The 20,515-nt window shown below is 41.8% G+C and overlaps 1 protein-coding gene and 1 long non-coding RNA gene across 5 annotated transcripts; one reads left to right on the top strand and one right to left on the bottom strand.

The window, feature by feature from the left end:
* Position 1: 1 nt before the first annotated feature.
* On the bottom strand, positions 2-18,863 carry slc43a1a (solute carrier family 43 member 1a). 4 transcript variants are annotated; one of them, XM_061285902.1, is made up of 15 exons: positions 18,598-18,857; positions 12,913-13,073; positions 12,621-12,813; positions 11,629-11,684; positions 10,823-10,899; positions 4,805-4,897; positions 4,511-4,644; positions 4,306-4,433; positions 3,940-4,086; positions 3,830-3,865; positions 3,627-3,762; positions 3,336-3,456; positions 3,178-3,251; positions 2,578-2,701; positions 2-2,086 (listed from the first exon to the last, which is right to left on the bottom strand). In XM_061285902.1, the coding sequence occupies exons 2-15, from the start codon at positions 13,064-13,066 to the stop codon at positions 1,889-1,891; spliced, it is 1,671 nt and encodes a 556-aa protein (XP_061141886.1). In that variant the 5' UTR covers positions 13,067-13,073; positions 18,598-18,857; the 3' UTR covers positions 2-1,888. The 4 variants fall into 4 exon arrangements, with proteins under 4 accessions (XP_061141886.1, XP_061141877.1, XP_061141868.1 ...); XM_061285893.1 differs by having other exon boundaries at positions 12,621-13,068; positions 18,598-18,863; XM_061285884.1 differs by having other exon boundaries at positions 12,621-13,073; positions 18,598-18,862.
* LOC133158658 (uncharacterized) lies at positions 7,884-12,266 on the top strand. Its single transcript, XR_009715262.1, has 3 exons — positions 7,884-9,488; positions 11,265-11,330; positions 11,609-12,266. It is a non-coding gene; the product is annotated as an uncharacterized LOC133158658 (long non-coding RNA).
* Positions 18,864-20,515: the final 1,652 nt, after the last annotated feature.

Genomic DNA, 20,515 nt, shown 5'->3' with positions numbered 1-20,515 from the left:
GTCTTACTTCATCCATGTATTTATTTATCAAATTCACAAGCTGGTTAAAATTATTGTTGTATCTAGTATTAATTACTTCAAGCATGATTACATTAGCTGCTGTACATGATTGTTGATATACAGAGTAAAGAAAAATATCAGAGGTGTTGATCAGATGTCATGTGCAAAAGCAGCCCTTCTTGACTTTGCAGATAATAACAAGCTTTGTTATCCTCTCCGTTATGCTGGTAATATCTATTTTGACTTTCTGAAAGTTCACAGGAATGATACCTCAACACCACTGACACTTTAAATGTTACTACACGCACATACGTATTTTAGTTCTAGGTGTCGTCCAGTTCTTCCACATACAGTTGCTGCAACTTTGACGATGCAGCTTACGGTCCCAAATACATTGGATTTAGTTTGGCACAGTTTTTGTTTGCAAGTCAGCGTTGCCATGGAGCCAAATGTCAGGGAAAGTATAGACAAACTACACAATGCATGTATTGCATAAAGGAAAGAAAACGCGTACAGTAAATGCATCACATCTAAAAGCAGCCGTAAAACCAACATGTAAGGACATTGAAATGCATCGTCAAAACAAATCATCTTTCACAAAGTGATTGCATAAGCCCAAACTCTACTGTTGCATAGTATAATGACTTGCAGACTTGAGTGCTCCTCATCTATCTGAAAATTACACAAAATTAATGGAAGCACACCAAGCATCTACTGGTAAAGTCACTGCAACACGTACTGGACACACATATGGTAAAGAAAAAAAAAAAGTCATTTAGTAAAACACTCAAAACTATGTACAGAAAGTTACTTGTTTTGGCCGGATCGTTACTCGCGAATCAACACGTCATGACAAGAAAAGCAACATGGAGCAAAGCATATGCAGGCAATCATCTTGGCAGGCTACAAAACATTTGCTGGTCAAACAAATGCTTCCCTTTTGAATTCTACTGCATCTATAGTATGAAAACACACTGAATACGTATTTTATACACACACACCATCTCATTTCTGTGTATAAAGCAGTACAAAGTGCCGAAACAAAACAACATTAACACACAACGCGTACTTGAATAATCAGTCTAGGATTCCTATGGTTAAATCACCTCCACTTGGAGTAATATGAAAGGAGACAACTTCACTGATTAAATGATTCTGTTTTGGGGAATTCATATTTAAAAAAAAAAAAAAAAAAAAGTAGGTAAACAAATGGCGCAGTCGGCTGCAGAGAGACAGTGAAACGGAGGAGGTAGATATGACGTCTCTACAAGCTTCGCTGCAGTCTTTCAATATTGATTACGTTTCCTACCTGTGGGACATTTATGAATTGAACCTCTGGAGAAAGCATGATCATTAATAAGAACAATAATAATAATTCACTAAAAGCTTAATTCAGCACATTCCTTGAACAATACTGATAAAATAACATTTTGACTGTTTTGCAAGCTGCTCTTTGGTGTTAGTGAGGATTGCGATGATTTGTCTGAAAATTTGATTCAAGTGTTTCAAGTACCATAATGTCCGCAGTGTAACGGGGAGGCCACACCAGGGCGGACGTGTGCGTTGCTGAGTAGAACAGATGTATGGCTTTGGATTGCGCTCATTTGGCTCTGTGACAACATTAACCCCGATAAATAACACCAACAAATGTCGGTGGCGCAGTTCGCGCTCACATCGTGCCACAGCGTGGCTGGACGGGGCTTACACTGTCATCAGTCAATGCGAAGCGGGGGCATGCGAGCCAAGGGAGCCAGCTGGTGGTGGGGCGGTGGTTTCCTATGTCAATCTATACGGTTTTCAGACCCAAAAAACATGGAACATATTGCTGCTTATTTTGAAGGCACATACAAAAATAAATCCTATAATTCCTCAAATCCTCGCTTCTGTTTTAAGCCTCGACAGCTGCTTGGCCGTTGCTCTGGTGCTTGTAACCGTTGGCCTCCGCCTGGTTGAGCGCTTGCATCTCCTGGCCGGTGGCCCTCTTGTCTCGGGCCTCTTTCTCCCTGATCAGGGATCTGCGGTGGAAAAACAGGTAACCAGGCAACAGGAAGCCGGCCAATGAGAGGATCAGGAGGCCCACGTTGATCTGATTGGATAATGGAAATGTTTCTGTGAGTGCACCAATTCGCAACCTTTATTGAGCCACCATTAGAAAAACAAATTCCCACAGCAGATGTAAAAAAAATATAGAACAGATGTTCAGGTTTGTAATGAAACTTCTACCACCTAGTGGAAGAGTACTTATTCTGCCCGTCACTATACATTGCTAGCATAGGAAGATCGAAGACAGATCCAAGTCAATTTAGAATAGCATATTGACTTTTTAACACCACAGGGAACTGCATTTTGTCAGTTCAACAGAAATAACTAACATGAATGTAAGGGGCATTGTTGTTGTTTTACATCTTAATTCCAAAGGAAATCGCATCCAAACATACCTCCTTTTCACCTTTTCATTTCATACCACTTGTCCTTATTAGCTTCCTTGGATGTGCTAAAAGATGCTATGAATACTTATTGGTGTAAATTATTTGAAATGGTGGCTGTCCCATCTGTGTTTTACAACAAAGTCCTCACCCAGTGGGGGTTTCCTTTAAAGGGCCCAACCATGGCGATGAAGAGTGGCTGCTGGAGCAGGGCGACCACAGCGCTGATCATAGACTGGAGGCCAGTCAGTGTGCCGAAGTGGTTGGATGGGTAGCTATGATGGGAGAAACAGTGGATGGTTACCGAAAGCTGAAAACAAAAGGAAGTATGGTATGAGGCGGGTGATAAAGAAGACTTGGGTTCGATCATTTCAAGTTCAAAGAAGAACAGCTGTGGCAACATTTCTGCCTTTGCCAAGAGAAAAATTAATCATAGCGTGATCGTCACAATGCCGGATTTTTTCAATTGACTGTTTTGACCCATTCGTTTACTGTATTTTCCGCACTATAAAGCGCACCGGATTATAAGGCACACCTTCAATGAATGGCCCATTTTAAAACTTTGTCCATATATAAGATATATACATTTGGCCCGCGGGCCGGACTTTGGACACGCCTGCTGTAGTGGCTCAATATTGGTCCATATATAAGGCGCACTTGATTATAAGGCGCACTGTCGGCTTTTGAGAAAATTGGAGTTCATAGTGCGGAAAATACGGTACACAATCCCGGCTCTAGAAAGTACACTCACACTGCAGCATAGAGGCCTCCGCAGCAGGAATGGATGAAGCCTCGGACCATGGTGTGGAGGATGAAGGTCAGGATCTGGCAGACGGCCGAACAAAGAAGTGAACATTGACGGCTGACTCCCTACATGCAACTTGGATTTGTTTCGCGCGTCTGCGCCACCTGTAGCGGCAGGCAGTCGATGAGGGAGCAGCAGCCGAAAATGATGAGCAGCATGTTGGTGAGGATGAAGGCCCTCATGACGTTGGTCAGCTTCTGGATAGTGCGGTCTCGCTTGGGCCCACTGGGGGACATGGGCAGGCGTGACAAAACCACCCACAACCCAGTCATTGTCATGACGGTCGAGCCATTTGGCACTTTTTTTTTTTTCTTGTTTATACTCTCAGTTTTAATTCATTTGGGAGTGTAAGACTGCATTTTCTCTGGACGGAAAATTTCCCCAAGATCCACTACCTCTTTTCACTTCCCAGTGCGAGGGGTTTGTCCTCTTTACAGTCTTTCATCTTCCAGTCCATAATGTAACCAATCAAAGGACACGTGACGAGGCACAGCAGCTGCAGGGTGCCGAAGATGGATGAGTAGAAGCTGACTGAAAGAGAGCGTCGAGTCAAAATGAGGTATTTATGTGGTGTGGCTGAAATCGTGCCAATGCTCACCTTTCTCTGCACTCTCAATCACCAAATCTTCGGATGCTGTAACGTGGGGAAAGCCAGTGGGTCATGTTAACTCGTCTTCTGGGACTGCGAGGAGGCACGGTGACACTCACGGTATTCTTCGCCACGTGTCACCATGAACTCTAGCATCTTGTTCATGGCGCCCATGAAGAAGATGATTCTCAGCTGGGACATCCCCATTGTGACCAGACTCCACAGGAAGATGGGTGAGAAAACAGAGCGGCGGAAAGGAACAGTACCTTGAGAGAGGAGATGGACACTTTTTAATTGAAAGAGCAAATCAAGTTCATTCTTACTGAACAATCAAATGAGATCCAAAAAAAGGTGTGGAGTTTCTTCATGGCTAATTCGGAGACCACACCAATAATGAACATAAATAAAAACGGTTACTTATTAGATTGCATCTGGGTGAAAGGTGATTCTGACTACTTGATTTGCATCACGTGTTTTTGACCTACTGGGCCCAACGTTGCCTCCATTGGGAAGTTTCTCCGCTGACTGTTGGATTTCACCATTTTTTTCTCTCAGTCTCTCTTCAACAACCTTCTGGTCAGTTGACGGTGACACTTGCAGTGTGAGGATCTTACTGTGGCCGGCCCACAAAAACAATAGAAAATAATGTTGAGATCAAGTCAGATTTGGAACTTGACACCACACACTAACCTGTAATCTACTTCTTCAGGCGTCGGGAAACCTTCCGTGGGCCAGTTGAGGAAGCAGTTAACAAAGACAAACCCGGCGAGGCCTGCCCAGGACCACATGATCACCTTAAAGGACACACCTGCATCATAGATGAGCTGGAGGGCAGAGAAAAAAATCGAAATCACATCTGGGATTTTCATCCAAATACATCCATCAAAAAAAATTCTTGGATTCTCAAAACATTAACTTGACCTTAAATACTCTTTGATACTATTGCATTTAATGCCACCATCTGTTAGTCATTTCGAAAGTTACCTTGACTCCAGGGAAGGTGACGGCAGATGAGGCATACGAGCCGATCATTAGAGACATGATGGTGGAGCTCAGGGCACCAAACATATTTGGCAGCTGGAAACACAGAAAAAGGACAAATCAAACAAATGTTGGGTCATGTAGTATATTACAATGTCGTGTATATTATAACCCAAAAACAGACCCCCCCCCCCCTCTCTCACTCTCATGTCGGCCAGCAGGGGGCAGGCATCTTCTGTCTTACTTTCTGTTTGGCCAACATCTTTGACTGGTGTCTGAGAGCCAGACCGCACAATCCCTTTCCATGTGCACTCAATGACACAGTGACGATGTCACTCGTTTTCACACGAGTGCATTCGGTATCATGAGGAATGAAAGCAGCAGACTTCTGACTTGACTGGATGTCGACCTCGTACTCGTACAGACTCAGACTAAGCTACGCCTCCGCTCATTTTGCGTTTTCTAAAGGCTGGCACCAGGCACGAAGACATCACACATCAGGTTGACCTGTTTACAGTAATAAGCATCTTAGCCCGCACAACAATGCCCCTATTGTGGCACTGGCACACTCAGTGTACTTTAATTACAAGTTTTCAGTGGGCCAATGACGATTATGAGATCACATGTGGCGGATTGAAAGTATGCTGCCCTACAAGCTCAATTTTCTCTCCAACTAATTACCTCTGTGAAAAGCTAACTGGGTTTTCCCCATTCTCCAGTCCTTCTTTTTATTTTCTTAGAAAACACAGCGTTAATTATGATTTAAAACAATTACTATTCTCCACAATCGTGCATCCAGTTGAAGCACGAGTACTCACGAGGACCATGGGTGAGCTAGAGCCTACACTATTCGTCATCTTTCCAGTTTTTTAGGGCATAGGTTTTGTGAGCAGATGCCCTTCTTGACAGAATCCCAACTTTTGATTAATGCAATGTTGGTACTCTGATACAAAGTTCTGCTATTCTACCGGCTTGCTCCAACAAAGCAAGACGCATTTCCTAGCAGTGTCCCATTTAAGTACAAAACAAGCCTGACCCTAACTTAAAGGAAAAGTAAACTGAAAAGGTTTAATATTACAGTCAGGCCAATCAGAGCAAAAGCAAGAGCATATACAGAGAGTCACAAAACCTTCCAAGAACTTAACGGTGCTAAAAAGCCTACAGACGTGAAAATGTCGACGTTTACCACGAGTGCGTGTTCTTGGCTGCTGTCCGACCATGACCTTCAGGGCAAGAGTGAGAGCTGACACAATGATACTGATGGTGGTGGGTAAACAGGATATTTAAAGCTTTCCTGAGGATGTCCTAAGGGCACAAAACACCCGTCCCAATTCATGGCTTCTGGGAATGGACTCAGTTGAAGGCCATACGCACTTTTGCACGACTAAGATTTAGCGACGGTAGGCGAGAGGGCCCTCAGCACACAGGGGAGTTTGTGTCTTTTCCTGATGTTAAAGCGACGTTATTCCAGACGTGAGCTTTAACAGCTTACTGATGTCTGCAGCGAGACAAATTGTCTCTTCACGCTTGCACTACATTCGTGTCCGGCATTGACGATGTTAAGTGACGCACTGAGGCCCTCGAGGGTCACCCGGGGAAGAGAAGTCAGACAAAGATGGAGCGGTGGCTGCTCATTTGTCACCAACAATCATTTCAGGCTCTGCTCCTGTTGGCTCAATCACCTGAGGCATGCACACCCCTTACTGTGACTTTAATCGCCACTAATCACTCCACAGAGTGGGCCAAACTTCAGGTTTGATTATGCAACACTGGATTCTAAGGGGAAGTAGAGGTCAGTGGAAAGAAGAGTTCTTAAATTAGTAATAATGAAGGATGAAAGGAGTGTAATTGAGTCAGGACGGCAATAACCCCATACACCAGAGGCTCCCCTTAAGGCTAAAGAATTGTCATTTGGATTAAAAATGATTGTAGATGTGGATCGAAAGCTTTTCGTTCATGTTGAAGTTACTACGGCTTGGCATCGAGTAATCCTAGATTAAGAATTTGCCAGATTGTGCTGCAACCAGGAGAGATGCTGTTGATTGATGCAAGAGTGCAGCGGTGAGCTTCATTTTAAGTTGTGCAATGTTTCGCGAACTTGGAACTGACTGTTATTGTCTCTCCTTACATACCTCATGTAAAGTTTTCAGACACTTTTAATATAATCTCCAATTTTCCACAGTCAGACTGGTGTATTTAATGTTTGTGTTGCATATTTCGTTTCATTTGTAACACTGCAGATTAATGATAAAAAAAAATGCAAAGAACTTGTTTGTACTGCTCCCCCCTCCCTTCTCACCCGGTGTACTGTTCCATCTTCTACTGTACATGTGCAGACTTGAATCAGGATAACTGTAGTATTAGTCTATTAATTCTGACATTTTGCATCAAAGTCAAAGCACGGAAGAAGACCAAAGTTAATTAAATACTTGCTTCAAAAATCTCCAAAATACTAGTTTACTCATTTTTAATACCAGGCTTCTAATTAAATGGCAGATATGTATGCTAGACTGTTTGGTTGTCAATTTGACCGCATGTCACTGCATCTTAATCAGTTTCTCGGATATGGGAATTTTTTTGATTTGATAGCTGCAGCCCTTCTCCCAGAGCTCCCGGGGGAACACCAAACGACAGCTGAATAATCCTGACCATACAGGAAAACTATCACTGGTACCTCGCCCTCCTCCAGCTGCTCCAAAAAAGATGAGGCGATTGTTGCTCGATCACAAGTTGCTTTCTAATAACAACATGAGACCTTTTAACTTCCTTTGGAGTTGACCTTGAGTTACTTTACAGAGGCTCCTCCAAGCTTCCCTGCAGTGTTTTGTTCTTCATATTTGCTGAGCGCCATGCCGCGCCGCGCTGAGAATAGTGACAGCTCTCGTAATGCATTGAAAGAACTTTTTTTTTTTTTTCTCCACTGCTGTGTGATCCAACAGGCCCCTGAAGGGAATTCCACGGCTATTAAGACTGCGCACGAGAGGCCTGCCTTCATTCCAGCCGTGCCGATGAGAAGCATAAAAGCCAAGTGTGATGATTGTTCAAAAAGGGGAGGCAGGCACACCTGAAAGGTATGCTCAAAGGTGTGCGTGTGTATGTGTGCTTGGGGTAATGGTTTCGCGGGAAGGCGACGTTTCTCAGTGACGTGAGCCCTGACCTTGTTTGAACTTTTACAAAGAAGTCTGTGGGCAGTTAACAAATATTTGATTTACTTCTTTAACTTATCAGACAGAAGTACAAAGTCATGTTTAAAATACATATGAGAATGTTCCATTAACAAAATTGAAACAATGCCTCTTTTAGGCAATATTACCTATGCACCTAAGAAAGGATGATTTATTGACTTTATTGATTAATTCAAATGTTTTTGTCAGGATTCTTTTATTTTGAATTTTTTTTTTTGTTGCTCGTAAAGTTTGAAGTGCATTCCACTGCTTGAAAAAAATATATTTGCAAACAGTCAGCGTTGCCAAGTTAGTGTCATTATTTTCAGCAACTTTTCCAACTGTTCTAGAGACTAATTTAATTTAATTATTGCTAAGTTGATGGTGGAAAAAAAAATTTCCAATATCAGAGGGGAAAATAAAGAGTAAAACTTGATTTCATTAACATTGACCTTTTTATTTTGTGATGGGGGGAAATTTTATTAAAATAGGAAATCAGTTTTTTGTAAAAAAAAATGGAGATGTTGTTATGCACTTTTTTTTCTCATCACATAATCTGTATTTTAGCACCACCAATATGAAAGCGGTACAGTTACAATAATCATTAGTAATTCATTTCATTTTGTTGAAAATATGTCCAACATAGGAAATACAATAGATTTTAAGATAAATTATTTTTATTCTCAACAATTAGAGAGCTTATATGGAGCAGGGCAATAGTATATTGAATGTGTCGGGGTGAACATTCGGGCATTTTAACTTCACTGATAACATTAGTCGCTTATGATACCTGCAATCCAACTATGTGCAACTTAAATGTGTTTTAGTAGTGGAAAATCATCTTTTATATTGACATTTTATACAGTGACACAATGAAGCTGATTTATTTTGCACTGTGGCAAAAGCGAACCAAAGAAACAGTTTGTTGACAGCAGTGAGAAGGAATTTCCCTGCCAACGGGAACTGAAAGGTCTCGTTCACGTAAAGCAAACTGTTGCAAACATTTGCGCGAGATGCCTCTAATTAAGATGTGACGTGAGCCTCCAACTTCTCCAAACAACAATAACAGCACTGTAGATGTCATTCAGTGGGGAGGGGAAGACTCAATCAAACATGGACAACTCTCTACCGTATGTGTGTGTGGTCAAAATGAGAATCATTTCGACAGAAATCAAAACGCATGTCTTTAGTCTGTAATGTAAATGGAATGTAAACACACTCGCCCAGTGAGTAGAGTGAATTTCAGTCCAGCCTCCACGATAAAGATTGTAGTGAACCGTCTGGTATGCGTTCTCTGAGAAAGATTGTAGTAAAGCATGCAGAACATGCAGAATGTTTGTTGGGCCTTGTGAAGAGGATGAGCGTGTCTATTCTGTTGGGCATAGAGCATAGATTTGCAAGATGGAACAATGGACATGGAGTTAGAAGGCTTCATTCATAAAGGACGCCGACTCGCTTCATCATCCTCCAAAGTGTCTCGCATCCCCTCCAAATGCCATGAAGTGCTTCTTTCCGCTCCTCCGGTTAGTATCTCCAAAAATCTTTTGGGATTTGTAAAAGTTGGCAGAAAAAGGTCTAGAAGAGACTCTCTAGTAGTTAGCAAGTCTTTAGTGTACAAAAGTGGTGTCAATGATAAAAATGATAAAAAATACTAAACAGTCCCCGACCAAGGCGATCAGTCGCCTTAGCGCCATCTTGGTCAGTGTGTAGTGTTATTAATTTTGGTTTTGGTTTTCACTAGAAGCGTCCGTTTTATGTGTACCAAATCACGTGGACACATTAAACAGCCACATGTGTGAAGACAGAATTGATTTGCTGCAGACTGATGCACATAACAGAGAAAGGGGGAAGGGTAGGAGTCACGGGGGTAAGAGAGGAGAAAGTATGGCCTTGACTGTTTGAAATAGAGGTGAGTGGGCCGAGAGCTGGCGGGCAGAGGGTGTGTGGCTGAGCGAGGGCTGCTATTGGTGGAGCGGGGGGGGGGATGGAAACGTACGCTGCTGCGGGGACAGTACGAACCAAAATACTTGCCAGGCCATGGGAGGCGCAGCAGCAATAAAATGTGCTTGTCCTTCGCAGCTGACACATCACACGCTAAAACACGTGTTTGATGTAAATGTAAACACAACACAGTGTTGCCTCAGCTGAGGCAAACAGAGGCTGTGGCCATGCTACTGACCAAAACTTATCTGATAAAAGAACACCAGGCCACTTTCCTCAGTGCAGCTCTTATGCAGCGTAGACACTTGAGGATCTGGCGGATTTAACACAAGCAGCTGACAAAATTCGATTTTGGCCCCACTCCAGCCTCACGAGGAAAATTGGCATGCGCTTGACTCGGAACACGCGCCATTGAAAGCACAACATGATTCTTATTGGTATTATGTTTGCGGCCTTCCCCTTGTGGACACTTGTCTTGTACTGTGACACCTCTAAACATAACACGATTTAGAATGCAGTGTATGCGGGCCACTGAGCAAGCAGCAGTTAGAGCAGCTATCACAAAAAGGGCAAATATATTCTGTTGACAGGTGAAAGATTGTTTATTATTCACCAACGTGACCTCAAACCTGGGCAAGTTCATTGAAAGCTGCAGCGTGCCTAAAATACCAACTCGAGTGGAACCTCTACGCTAACTGTTGCCATCATAAAACTGCAATCAACTGTAAAGCCTTTGTGGTTAACTGGATGTTTTATTTGCCCTGTGACAAAGCTTGTAACTCAATGTATTTGTATATCAAATAAGTTTCCCACATTGAAATAAATTGAAAAGATATTAATCCGTTCCAGACCCTCCAAAATGGTTGTTTGCCTATTTTTTTTTTCTTTCTGTTAATTTGTGGGCACTGTGTCTTACCGTGAGTGAGGTGAAGGTCAAGCAGATGCCCCCAAAGCCGTTCATGGACAGAGCCAGGAAGATGAGTGCCGAAAGCGCTGCAAGTAAAGAGTTAAAGGCCAAAACTGTCATCGCGTTTGTTACCAGATGCCGCTGCGATGGCCACTGAAGTCTCCCATTTCATTGTGTGTAGTATGTGTGTATTTATGTGCAACTCGAGTCGCACACTTTTATGCCAAAATAAATGTAACACCGTGACTAGTCTCATAGTAAGCTGCTTTCCATACAGAGGTGGAATACTGCGCATTCAAACATCCCCCACATAATGTAATAGCGGAGCTGTTTCAAAAAGATACCAAAATATGCATGGTTTTAGTTCACACCGAGATGTTTTCCTATTATGGTGAGGCAAAATATTCCCAAAAATACATAGGACACTAATTATTTATCTTTGTGATTACAGAGTTTCTGATACAACTCTTTTGGTAGGTCTCAAAGGAATCGGCAGGGTTTTCTAATGAAGTGTCCGGTAAGTTTTGTTCTTTTTCCATGGTGGTTATATTTAAAAGCAGCTGCGGCCGAGGTGGTGACAACTTTGGCTAGCTTGTGATGACATAGCGCACATCTTTTTGTTATGCTCTCGCCAGGCGTCACATTAGTGATCAGCATGTGATCACTTAATGTTCCGTTTGGTACTTTTGCACCCATCCCTTTTGAACCCCGACACATTTGTGACAGCAGCGTGTGACAGAGCTGAACGTTTCCACAGCTGATGTGTTCATATCTACTGTGTGTGTGTTTGTGTAGGTGTGTGTTGGTGTACTCACTCGGTGGGTCGTAGGAAGATATGGCCATCATGATGCAAGACAAACCGAAACACGAGCTGTAACCAGAGAAAGTACATTGAAACCTCCAACGCGTGACATCATCTCATGACTGCTCGGTCCGAACATTTCCAAATGTGTGCCAGAGACATCTTACTGGGCTATGTGTGACTGTACGCTGGCTTACACAAATTATGAAACTTGGGCAGCACACACGTGAATAATATGGGAACGTGGAACATAGTTGGACTTGTTTTTGTTTGGGTTCATGCTTAATAGTAGCCTTTGCCAGTCATTTTATTTTTCTAATTTCCCTTTTCTGTTTGAATTTACTCATTCATTTGGCTCTCTTAAGCACTCTGTACTAAATACACACCCAAGTCTTGACGCACTGCCCCACCTACTATATTCACTGACTCACAAAAGACTAAAGTCCCTCCTCCCACTTTGGGAATGCCATCGCTCTGCTTTTTACTACTGCAGTAAGGTGTAAAGGAACAATACTCTTACTTGGTGTTTCATTCATCCCACATTCTGCTGATTCAGAGATAAAACATGCAGAAACATTTCAATGATTGTATCAATTATCCTTCCTAATGAAAAGACATTGATTTGATAACTCCGCTCATGTTGTCTGATTCTTCGTGAAAATTAAACAAGCCATAGTTTCCAGATCAGTCATTGAAAATAACTAAATGGTTACGTTATTAATACTTGTTTTGTAAACTAGCTTTTGCAGTCATGTTGTTAGTGGAAGCAGTGCACTTCAGCTAGTAATGATAAATACATATTCATATTTAAGTTCCTTTCGATTAAATCACAGCGCAGCTTCTATTCTTAGCCTGAGGAATATGTTTTTTTTTCAGCAACAAAAAACAAACAAAAATACAATTGATCAAAATGTTATGGGTATATCTGTGACCTAAGGTTTTGCAGAAATAGTTGGAGCAGTTTTTGGGCAATTCCACCTAAAGTGATAACTTTTCTTGCATTACCTGCCCGTCAGGCGAATGGGGCGCGGCCCAAACTTGTCCATCAGGATCCCGAGGGGCAATGTGGTGGCGCTGAGCAGGAAAGAGCCGATGGTGAAGCCCAGATTCAACATCTCTTCTTGGTCCACACAGCTGAGCCACTGTTCCGCCTCGCCATCAGATGAGTTGCCCAAAGACACCACCACCGAATCGTTCTCTATGGGTGTCATAGAATTGAAACGCATGTTCATGAATGACAACAACCAAAGAACAACCATGTAGGACCCCCACTGTACAGTATACATACGATGCCCACCTGAGCAAAGGTGTGAGTAGAAGCCTTCTCGCTTCAGCATAATGAGCAGTGAGCCCCAGCCCAATAACACGGCCGAGCACAGTAGATTCTCAATCACCGCTGTCACTGCCATCCACCAGCGCCTCCTGTAGGCCTGGAGGAGAGAAGGTGCCATTGCTGCTCTGCGAAAGAAGACCAAAAAAAAAATATGTCATGAGATTTGCTACAATAGCCAGTCACATTAGTAACATTTCTTTTGTTTACATTCTCACAATGGCCAGGCCATGCTGCAACGACAGCCGCTACCCAACAGTTAGCTTGCCTACTAACATACTTGGGCCTTGTAATAATAACTAAGTAACTTGCAATTTCAATTCATATTGATTTTAGAAACAAATCTCTGGTAACAGGTTCTTTAAATGTTTTCCGTATTAAGTTGTTTAACTACAAGAGAGAAGAGCTTGAGGAGTGAAGAGGATCAATTTTCTTTTCCTTTATTTCTAAAAATAAGTTATTCACATTCCAAAAGCAGATAATTTCCAGATGCTTACTTAAAGCATGAGTCACTCATTCTTGTCTTCTAAGTGCTTATTAAACCTGCTGGTGTATGTGTTATTCACATATTTCTTTTTGTCATATTCATTTGGTTTTAAATTGATCTGTTGGAGTGCAAAGTGGTGAAAAATCATGGCCTTTACCTTTCACAGTATTGTGTATTTGATGTTAACAGTTTGACATCGCAATGTTTTTATATGCTATATGATGTCACTGATTTGTCATGAAATGTTCCATTACAAATGAAAAAGGCCATCATTTATTATTTCGAGCAGTAATTTATGGCGAATGACAACATTTTCTCTCTCCACGTGCTTTGTGACTCTTTTGTCCTAGTTTGAGACATTTGACACCCGCTATGTCTCTCTTACAATTCAGGGAAATCAAAGGTGGGACGTTTGGATGTGAACGCGCCTCAGTGAGGACAAGTGACATCTATCTGGCATCACCTTACCGCACCACGAGGTAGGCCAGAATTGAGAGGTGTTGAACATGGACACACATAAATATAAACACGCACCCTGTGACAGATGACGTCACGGAGCAAACAATATCAGGCGGCTGGAGAGAACACGCACATTTCTGCACAGTCAGGACAGGTCAATCCAACCTGGAACATGACTGAGCAATACAGTCATGACCACCCTGACATACACACAGACTTTCACTCTGTCATTGACACAAGGGTGGAAAACATCTCATGAGGAAACACGAGTCCAAATATAACCGTCTGTTTAATTTGGTTTTGAAAACATGGATGAAAACACAGAGAAGGATTTTTTTGACTGCAAGAGATGAGGACTGTGATTTTCTTGGGAATCCAGCACTCTCTGTTACGTCACAATTTTTAAAGCAATCCTTGCTTATAAGTACACAGCATACAGTGATTCTTAAACTTGCAAGAGCCCTGATTTAAGATTTTAGGAACCGGATTGTGTCTCGCTCGGGTCGTCGGTTCCCTGGCAGGCGCTAATAGTACGGATTGGCCTGCGTGTGCCACCAATGACCAAATATGTGATCATGAGCCGAGTGTGTAATGTGATTACTCACAGTCCAGCAGGCTGTGATTGTCCTGAAAAGAGGGGGAGCTTTGGTCAATGTTTGGTCAATGACACCCCCATCCTCCTACTGTCCCCCCCCCCACCCACACACATAGCATCTGACATCAAGATATCAGTTAATCCCCCTCTGAATTGTCAATCTGTAGACATGAATAGCCGATTATGAGATCATGCAGGTGTGACTAAGAAATCATTAAGGCAAATCCCAGATTAAGAATAGATTCATGGAGAATCACTCCTCTTTTCATCACTGTGTCTCCCACACCTTGTCACACTCGAACACTCCTTATTTAGGATGACCTTTAATGACAAGACATTGACAAATTATTGACTAATTGATGTGGTGTCCCTCTGATTCTTCTGATTGTGATGATCAATAATCACTGAAAATACATAAATATACACTGTTTTGTTCATATTAGTGTCACAAGGTTCTAAGGTGTGTGTTGATGTGGGGGTGAGGTGGGCAATTTATCAAATTTTGCCGGTCTGTCATTTGTCATGGGCACCCTTGCGTTATCGTCAGTTCGCCCTTATTTATAATACGTAGTATAAAATGATAATAGGCCATCATCGCTTCTGTCAGTCCATCAATCGTCACGCCGTCCAAAAAAAGCTCCTCATCGTTACTGTCAATAATTGTAGATTCCAGTTTTGCAGATCTTTATAAGGTGAACATCAACATCACAACAATTAGGTGTCGCATTCCGCCCGAGTCAAGAACCATACCCGTGGCTTGCACGTTGATAACACAGTGCACGAGCCAGAGTAGCAAACAAGGAAGGAGAACACCGAGTTAAATACCCTAGTAGTGCTGCAAGCCATAGTTATTTAAGGGGACTGCGAAATTCACAAGCAGCTGCGTGCATCTCGATGGTCCTGAAGTCGGCAGGACTTGAGAGATAACAAGAATAAAGCAGCTGCGGTTGCTATGTCGTCCATTGTTGCTTAGAAAATCAAGAAAGTGGTATTTTTACCGTATTTAAAATAGTATTAAACTACCTCTTCTCTGGCACATGAGTGACACACGCATAAGCAAATGAACACCAGCGATCAATTTTGCACGTGGCACGCCACGCCACTCATTTTACGGCTCGGGTAAACGCAACTGGCTGGGCAAGTTTCGTCAGTGAAGTAACTCTGTTAGTGACAGACTGAGGATTTATCCACTTCCGCCTGTCCTTTTTTTTTTTTTTACTTTCTCGTCCTTTGTCCACAAAATGGGCGTCCGTCGATGACGGACATTGGGATGGGATGCACATCAAGATGCTGATTAGACAGCATGATTATTGCACGTGTGTGCCTTAGGCTTCCCACGATAAAAGGCCACTCTACAATAAGGAGGTTTACTGAAAAATTGTGAGCAGCTTTTGCAAAAAAATAATTGTCGCATTGTCTGAGGAAAATGGTGACCACACCAGATATTGACTAGTTTTCTGAGCCTCCCCCCACACCCCGCTATAGCAGTAAGATTATCTCAGCCATGAAATGCTCACTAACCCAAATGTAAACAGATTTGTGAAAAGCATTGCTAGAGCGCTTTCATTCAGTCTTAGTGCTTTAAGTTCAGCTCATTGAAAATAGCTGCAAAAACAAAAGTGCATTTATATAACTTTGATTGTAATATGTTGTGTATCAGTTGGGCTGACATTATCCATACATCTGGATTGGAGCTGTACTCCCCTCTACTTCCTGGGAAAAAAAAACATGAACATGTGATGCGTTTAGGATCAACACAGCTCAAAACTGCAAGAGGTTGAAAAACAGTTGACACAGCACTGTGACGTGAGCGCGAGCCGAGGGAACGCGCCATATTAGGAAACAGCTTCCTGAAATACATGCCCTCTCCCAACCAACTGAATGATGATGCAATGTTACATGGATACGTGCAACGCGCCTCCTCTTCTGATAGGAAAACCAAATCACTTTTTAAAAATATTTTTAAATAACTTTTAGGTCATATTTTAAAAATATAAATTCTTTAAGAATACGTTGAGCCTGCAAATGGATCAGTATGGAAAAAATATTGCTTTAATTAGGTCATAAAAATGTATTTTCTTTAGGTACACATTGATAGCGCATCAATATAACATTTAACACCCATAATTGCATAATCGCATGTTTTTCCAATATCGTGCAGCTTTAGCTTTTAGGCTGATCGTTTCGGTACATTTTTCAGATCAGACGTTTTCTGTTTGCAGTGTAATTTGTTGAACTCACATTGTGATTGATACTGTAAGAAAAAGACAACAATGCATAGCGCAAAGAAAAACAAATCATTTAAAAAGTAGAAATGTGAGCATAGGACCATCTCCTTAGGAAAAAGTGTACATCCAACGCTTTAGGAATTACAGCGCAGTCTTCCTTCACCTTACATGACTGGCTTTGAGCCACCAATTATCACCTACATCGCAACGATTACCTTCACTTGTCGTGAGCAATTTCAGAAAACTGATTAATCGTTCTAATGGTTCACACAAAGTCAGAATTCCCTTGGCGCTAAAAAGTCTAATGATAATGTAAACAAGGTTGATTGACATTAAGACAACTTGTTCAATCATTTTGCATTTAAAGACATATAATGAACTAATAGCTGCTGTGGGGTAGAAACTCACAAACACACATTTTGATCAACTTTTTGGATATGCACAAGTGCAGTCCCCTTGTGCCGTTGCCAGTAGTGTATCTGCGGACTATATGTTGGCGATTGATAATAGAAGCATGCACACGCAACTGATCGCAGTCGTCGTTAATCCTCCCGGGTTCACGGCCGGCCATTTTGCCGCTGTCGATAATTATTTTTCCATCCCATAAGACCAAGGGATCTGAATCAATCAAAGTGAGGTTATTGGTGTCCCTGCCACCCATTCAAAAAAGTTTACAATTTCCCACAGATGCCACAAGATAGTGGCAACACTACATTTGTCTGAAAGCAGCCCTTCAACTCACTTCAACATAGTTCCCTACTAGCATCATGATGTTGGTGCAAACTTTTTTAAGTGCTTCTTGGTGTAAAAAGCTTTATTTCCTATTACTATTATTTACTTACTATTCTTCTATCATTACGCAATGTAGTATTTCTCGGGACCTTTGAAGTCCTTTCATTGATGCTCCCATTCGGATTTCTCAACGGGGACGTTTCTGACCTCGACCACTTATGTTTGCGTACCACTGCGGGACACCCAAAACTGCAGAGATAACTCTTGATCCTCGCAAGTTTCCGAGAAAATAAACGCAGCCCGACGGGCGTTCAAAGTCTCGGACACGACGGATCCCCGATGCTGAACAGACAGCTGTTTCTCCTCGGGTCCGGTTACCGTGTGTTGCGAAGCAGCCTTAGGTCTGCTGCCACGTTCACGTGCCGGCCCCTGGCTCGTAATTTATGCGAAACGACCCTGGGGGTATCTAGCGTAGTGAGTCACGTCAAGAAGAAAGCATAAAAGGTCAAATGCAAACAGTTAGTCCAGTTCGGTACTTGACACGAATAAGGAAATGAATGCGTCTGGTAAATTTATTAACGGATTTAAAGGAGATCAAGATTAGGTTTGTGGAGCATGATGGACATTTTCACGTTTAGCAGTTCCCCAATCTTCATTTCAGAATACCACATTTACGCAGAGTCACTGAAGGCAACATTTTCTTATCTCCGAGACAAACGCGTCTGCGACCACCTTTTGGTCCTACGGTTGTTACTTAGAGATACTAATCAAGAAACCAGTATGCGTGGAAGCTATAAAAAAGTGTTTAGTAGTAATGTTTACAATTCGTTACCACAGCGAATGCAGATGTTTAAAACACTAAATACAGTAAATCGAGTTTTCCAGTGATCTGTATCTCCCCCTTCCCTCATGGTCACTTCCTAAACAAGCAACTTGATCATTTTAGGGTTTTCTTTCCTTTTCTCAAACTCAAGTTATATTACACCCCTCTCCCGGTATAATAAGTATGATGTATTTAACAGTTGAAAGATATAACAAAAGTGCTTGTATAAACGCCACGTGTAGTGAAATGCAGCCGGTTGGTCCAGTTGCGTTCATGGCGGCACTAAACATACTGTCACCTCAAAAGAGGGGGAAAAAAAATAACTTACTGTAGGTTCGTGGATTGTCCCTCAGGAAAATGTTTGAGAAGTTGGGTTGTATAAAACTTTTATTACTTTGTTTAAATAATTAAATAATACACGTATTTATCAAGTATGCTGGATGATAACAGCAAGTAATAAAAAAAAAAAGTTAAATAAAAAAGAAAATCCTCCTTCTCTGCCCCTTCCTTTTCTGTTTTAATTCCAGAGAGTCCACGCTTCTTTTGTCTCGTTGGTTTCATTTCAAGCGCCCCCTCTTTTGCCTAATTTGACTTCTAATCTCCTCCCTCTCTTCCAGGCTTCACGGCTTTACCGCCGTTGAAAGGGTGGAGAGAAGTCACCACCCTTCAGCCGTCATTCTACTTTTTCCCTATCCTTTTTCCTTTTTTTTTTAACAGTGAGTTGAAAAGCAGCCATTCATCTAACAAACCAGGCTGACTCTGTTCGGTCTAGTTGTGGATCGAACGCTTTATGACAACCATGATCAGTACACGCTCAAGTAATGTATACAGAACAGTGTTTCAGATTTAAAGACAGTTTCATGAAACTTCAAATGGACCATTTTTGGGTCACCTGGCCATCCCATAATAAAGTTTTTTTGTTCCGAACTACTTTGAGTGCCTCAGTTTCCTGATTTTTTAAGCCAACAAAAAGGTCAAAGGGAAATGCGAAACCAGGTGTCCATTTGAGGTGTGGTATTTAGTCACTCAAATTTATAACACACCAAGCGACCAGGTGAGAATTGTTTGAAAACGTTTGAGGAAAGATAGCAAATAAAAAAATGCCTTCCGGTCTATAATATGTTTTGGGTAGCTCCACTTTAATTAGGAATGCCTGCAGAATGATGAAATAAAAATCGACGTATTTCAAAAAGCTAAACGATCCCTCTTCCTTCACCTTTTTTTATAACACACTTTATATTTAAAGGCAAAACCTATCTCCTTCAGTATAATGGGGTGTATTCATTTATTTTTGTTAATGATGTTTTTCATTGAACATTTGACATTACACAGATGCGTAACACGTAAAATGCAACACAATTGAAAAGTCTTTCCATTGGAACTGCACCCTCTAGATTTCTCTTAACGACTGTATCAAACCGATGGATGCGTATCGTAACTCCAAATAAATAGTATGCATTTTCTCACTACACAGAGAACTTGTTGAAGTTCTCTTGTGGGGTCAAGTTAGCCAATTTAGATGACAGTCCTAGTAAACAATGCCCAAGATCTTTACAACTTCATTTTATTACTCGGTTCTTTTGACCGTTCAGTACAGACCTAGATTTTGAGAGTTCCAACTTAGAAGGTTATCAGAAAATTATGAAATCAGACCTTTCTTTTTAATCAAATGAATAATAGGTTCCTACAAAGATCTGACAAGCAACCTATGTGTCATTGACGCACAACAAACGCCCGGTTGCAGCCTACCAAAGTCAACACCTTTAGTCACATATTCTGCAGAAGGCTCATTACACACTTTTCATTGAACCAATGCTACTTTGCGCGTCACTGTGTTTTATTTTCAGCGCTTAACTTATTCAGTTCCTGAGTAATACTCACACAAACGTTTTTGGTGAACTTTACTCCATTGTCATCACCAGCATGTGCACATTTATTTGCATGATTCAATAATTATGCAGATTTGTGAAGTCATAAATGATTCATGTTTCTCCGGTATCCCTGATATTTTAGGCCTTTTTATCTGGCACAAAACATCACCCGGGGTCAGAGAGGTTATGGCTTTGAAAGTGCGCTCCATCAGCTCCTCCATTCCTTTAATCACATGCTATTACTGTCCTGGACTCACCGCTGAGATGGAAGCCTAATTCTCATGAAAAGGTCTCAGCAATTCCTGCTTTGAAACTCGGAACCTTGCTGGGCTCTGCGGGGAAGTGTCCACGTTGCAGTTTTTCAACGTATAGTAA

The sequence above is a fragment of the Syngnathus typhle genome, linkage group LG1 (genome assembly GCF_033458585.1).
Source record: "Syngnathus typhle isolate RoL2023-S1 ecotype Sweden linkage group LG1, RoL_Styp_1.0, whole genome shotgun sequence".
In the NCBI taxonomy this organism is placed as follows: Eukaryota; Metazoa; Chordata; class Actinopteri; order Syngnathiformes; family Syngnathidae; genus Syngnathus; species Syngnathus typhle.
The sequence above is the reverse complement of the archived record's forward strand: the minus strand, read 5'-3'. Positions and strand labels throughout refer to the sequence as shown.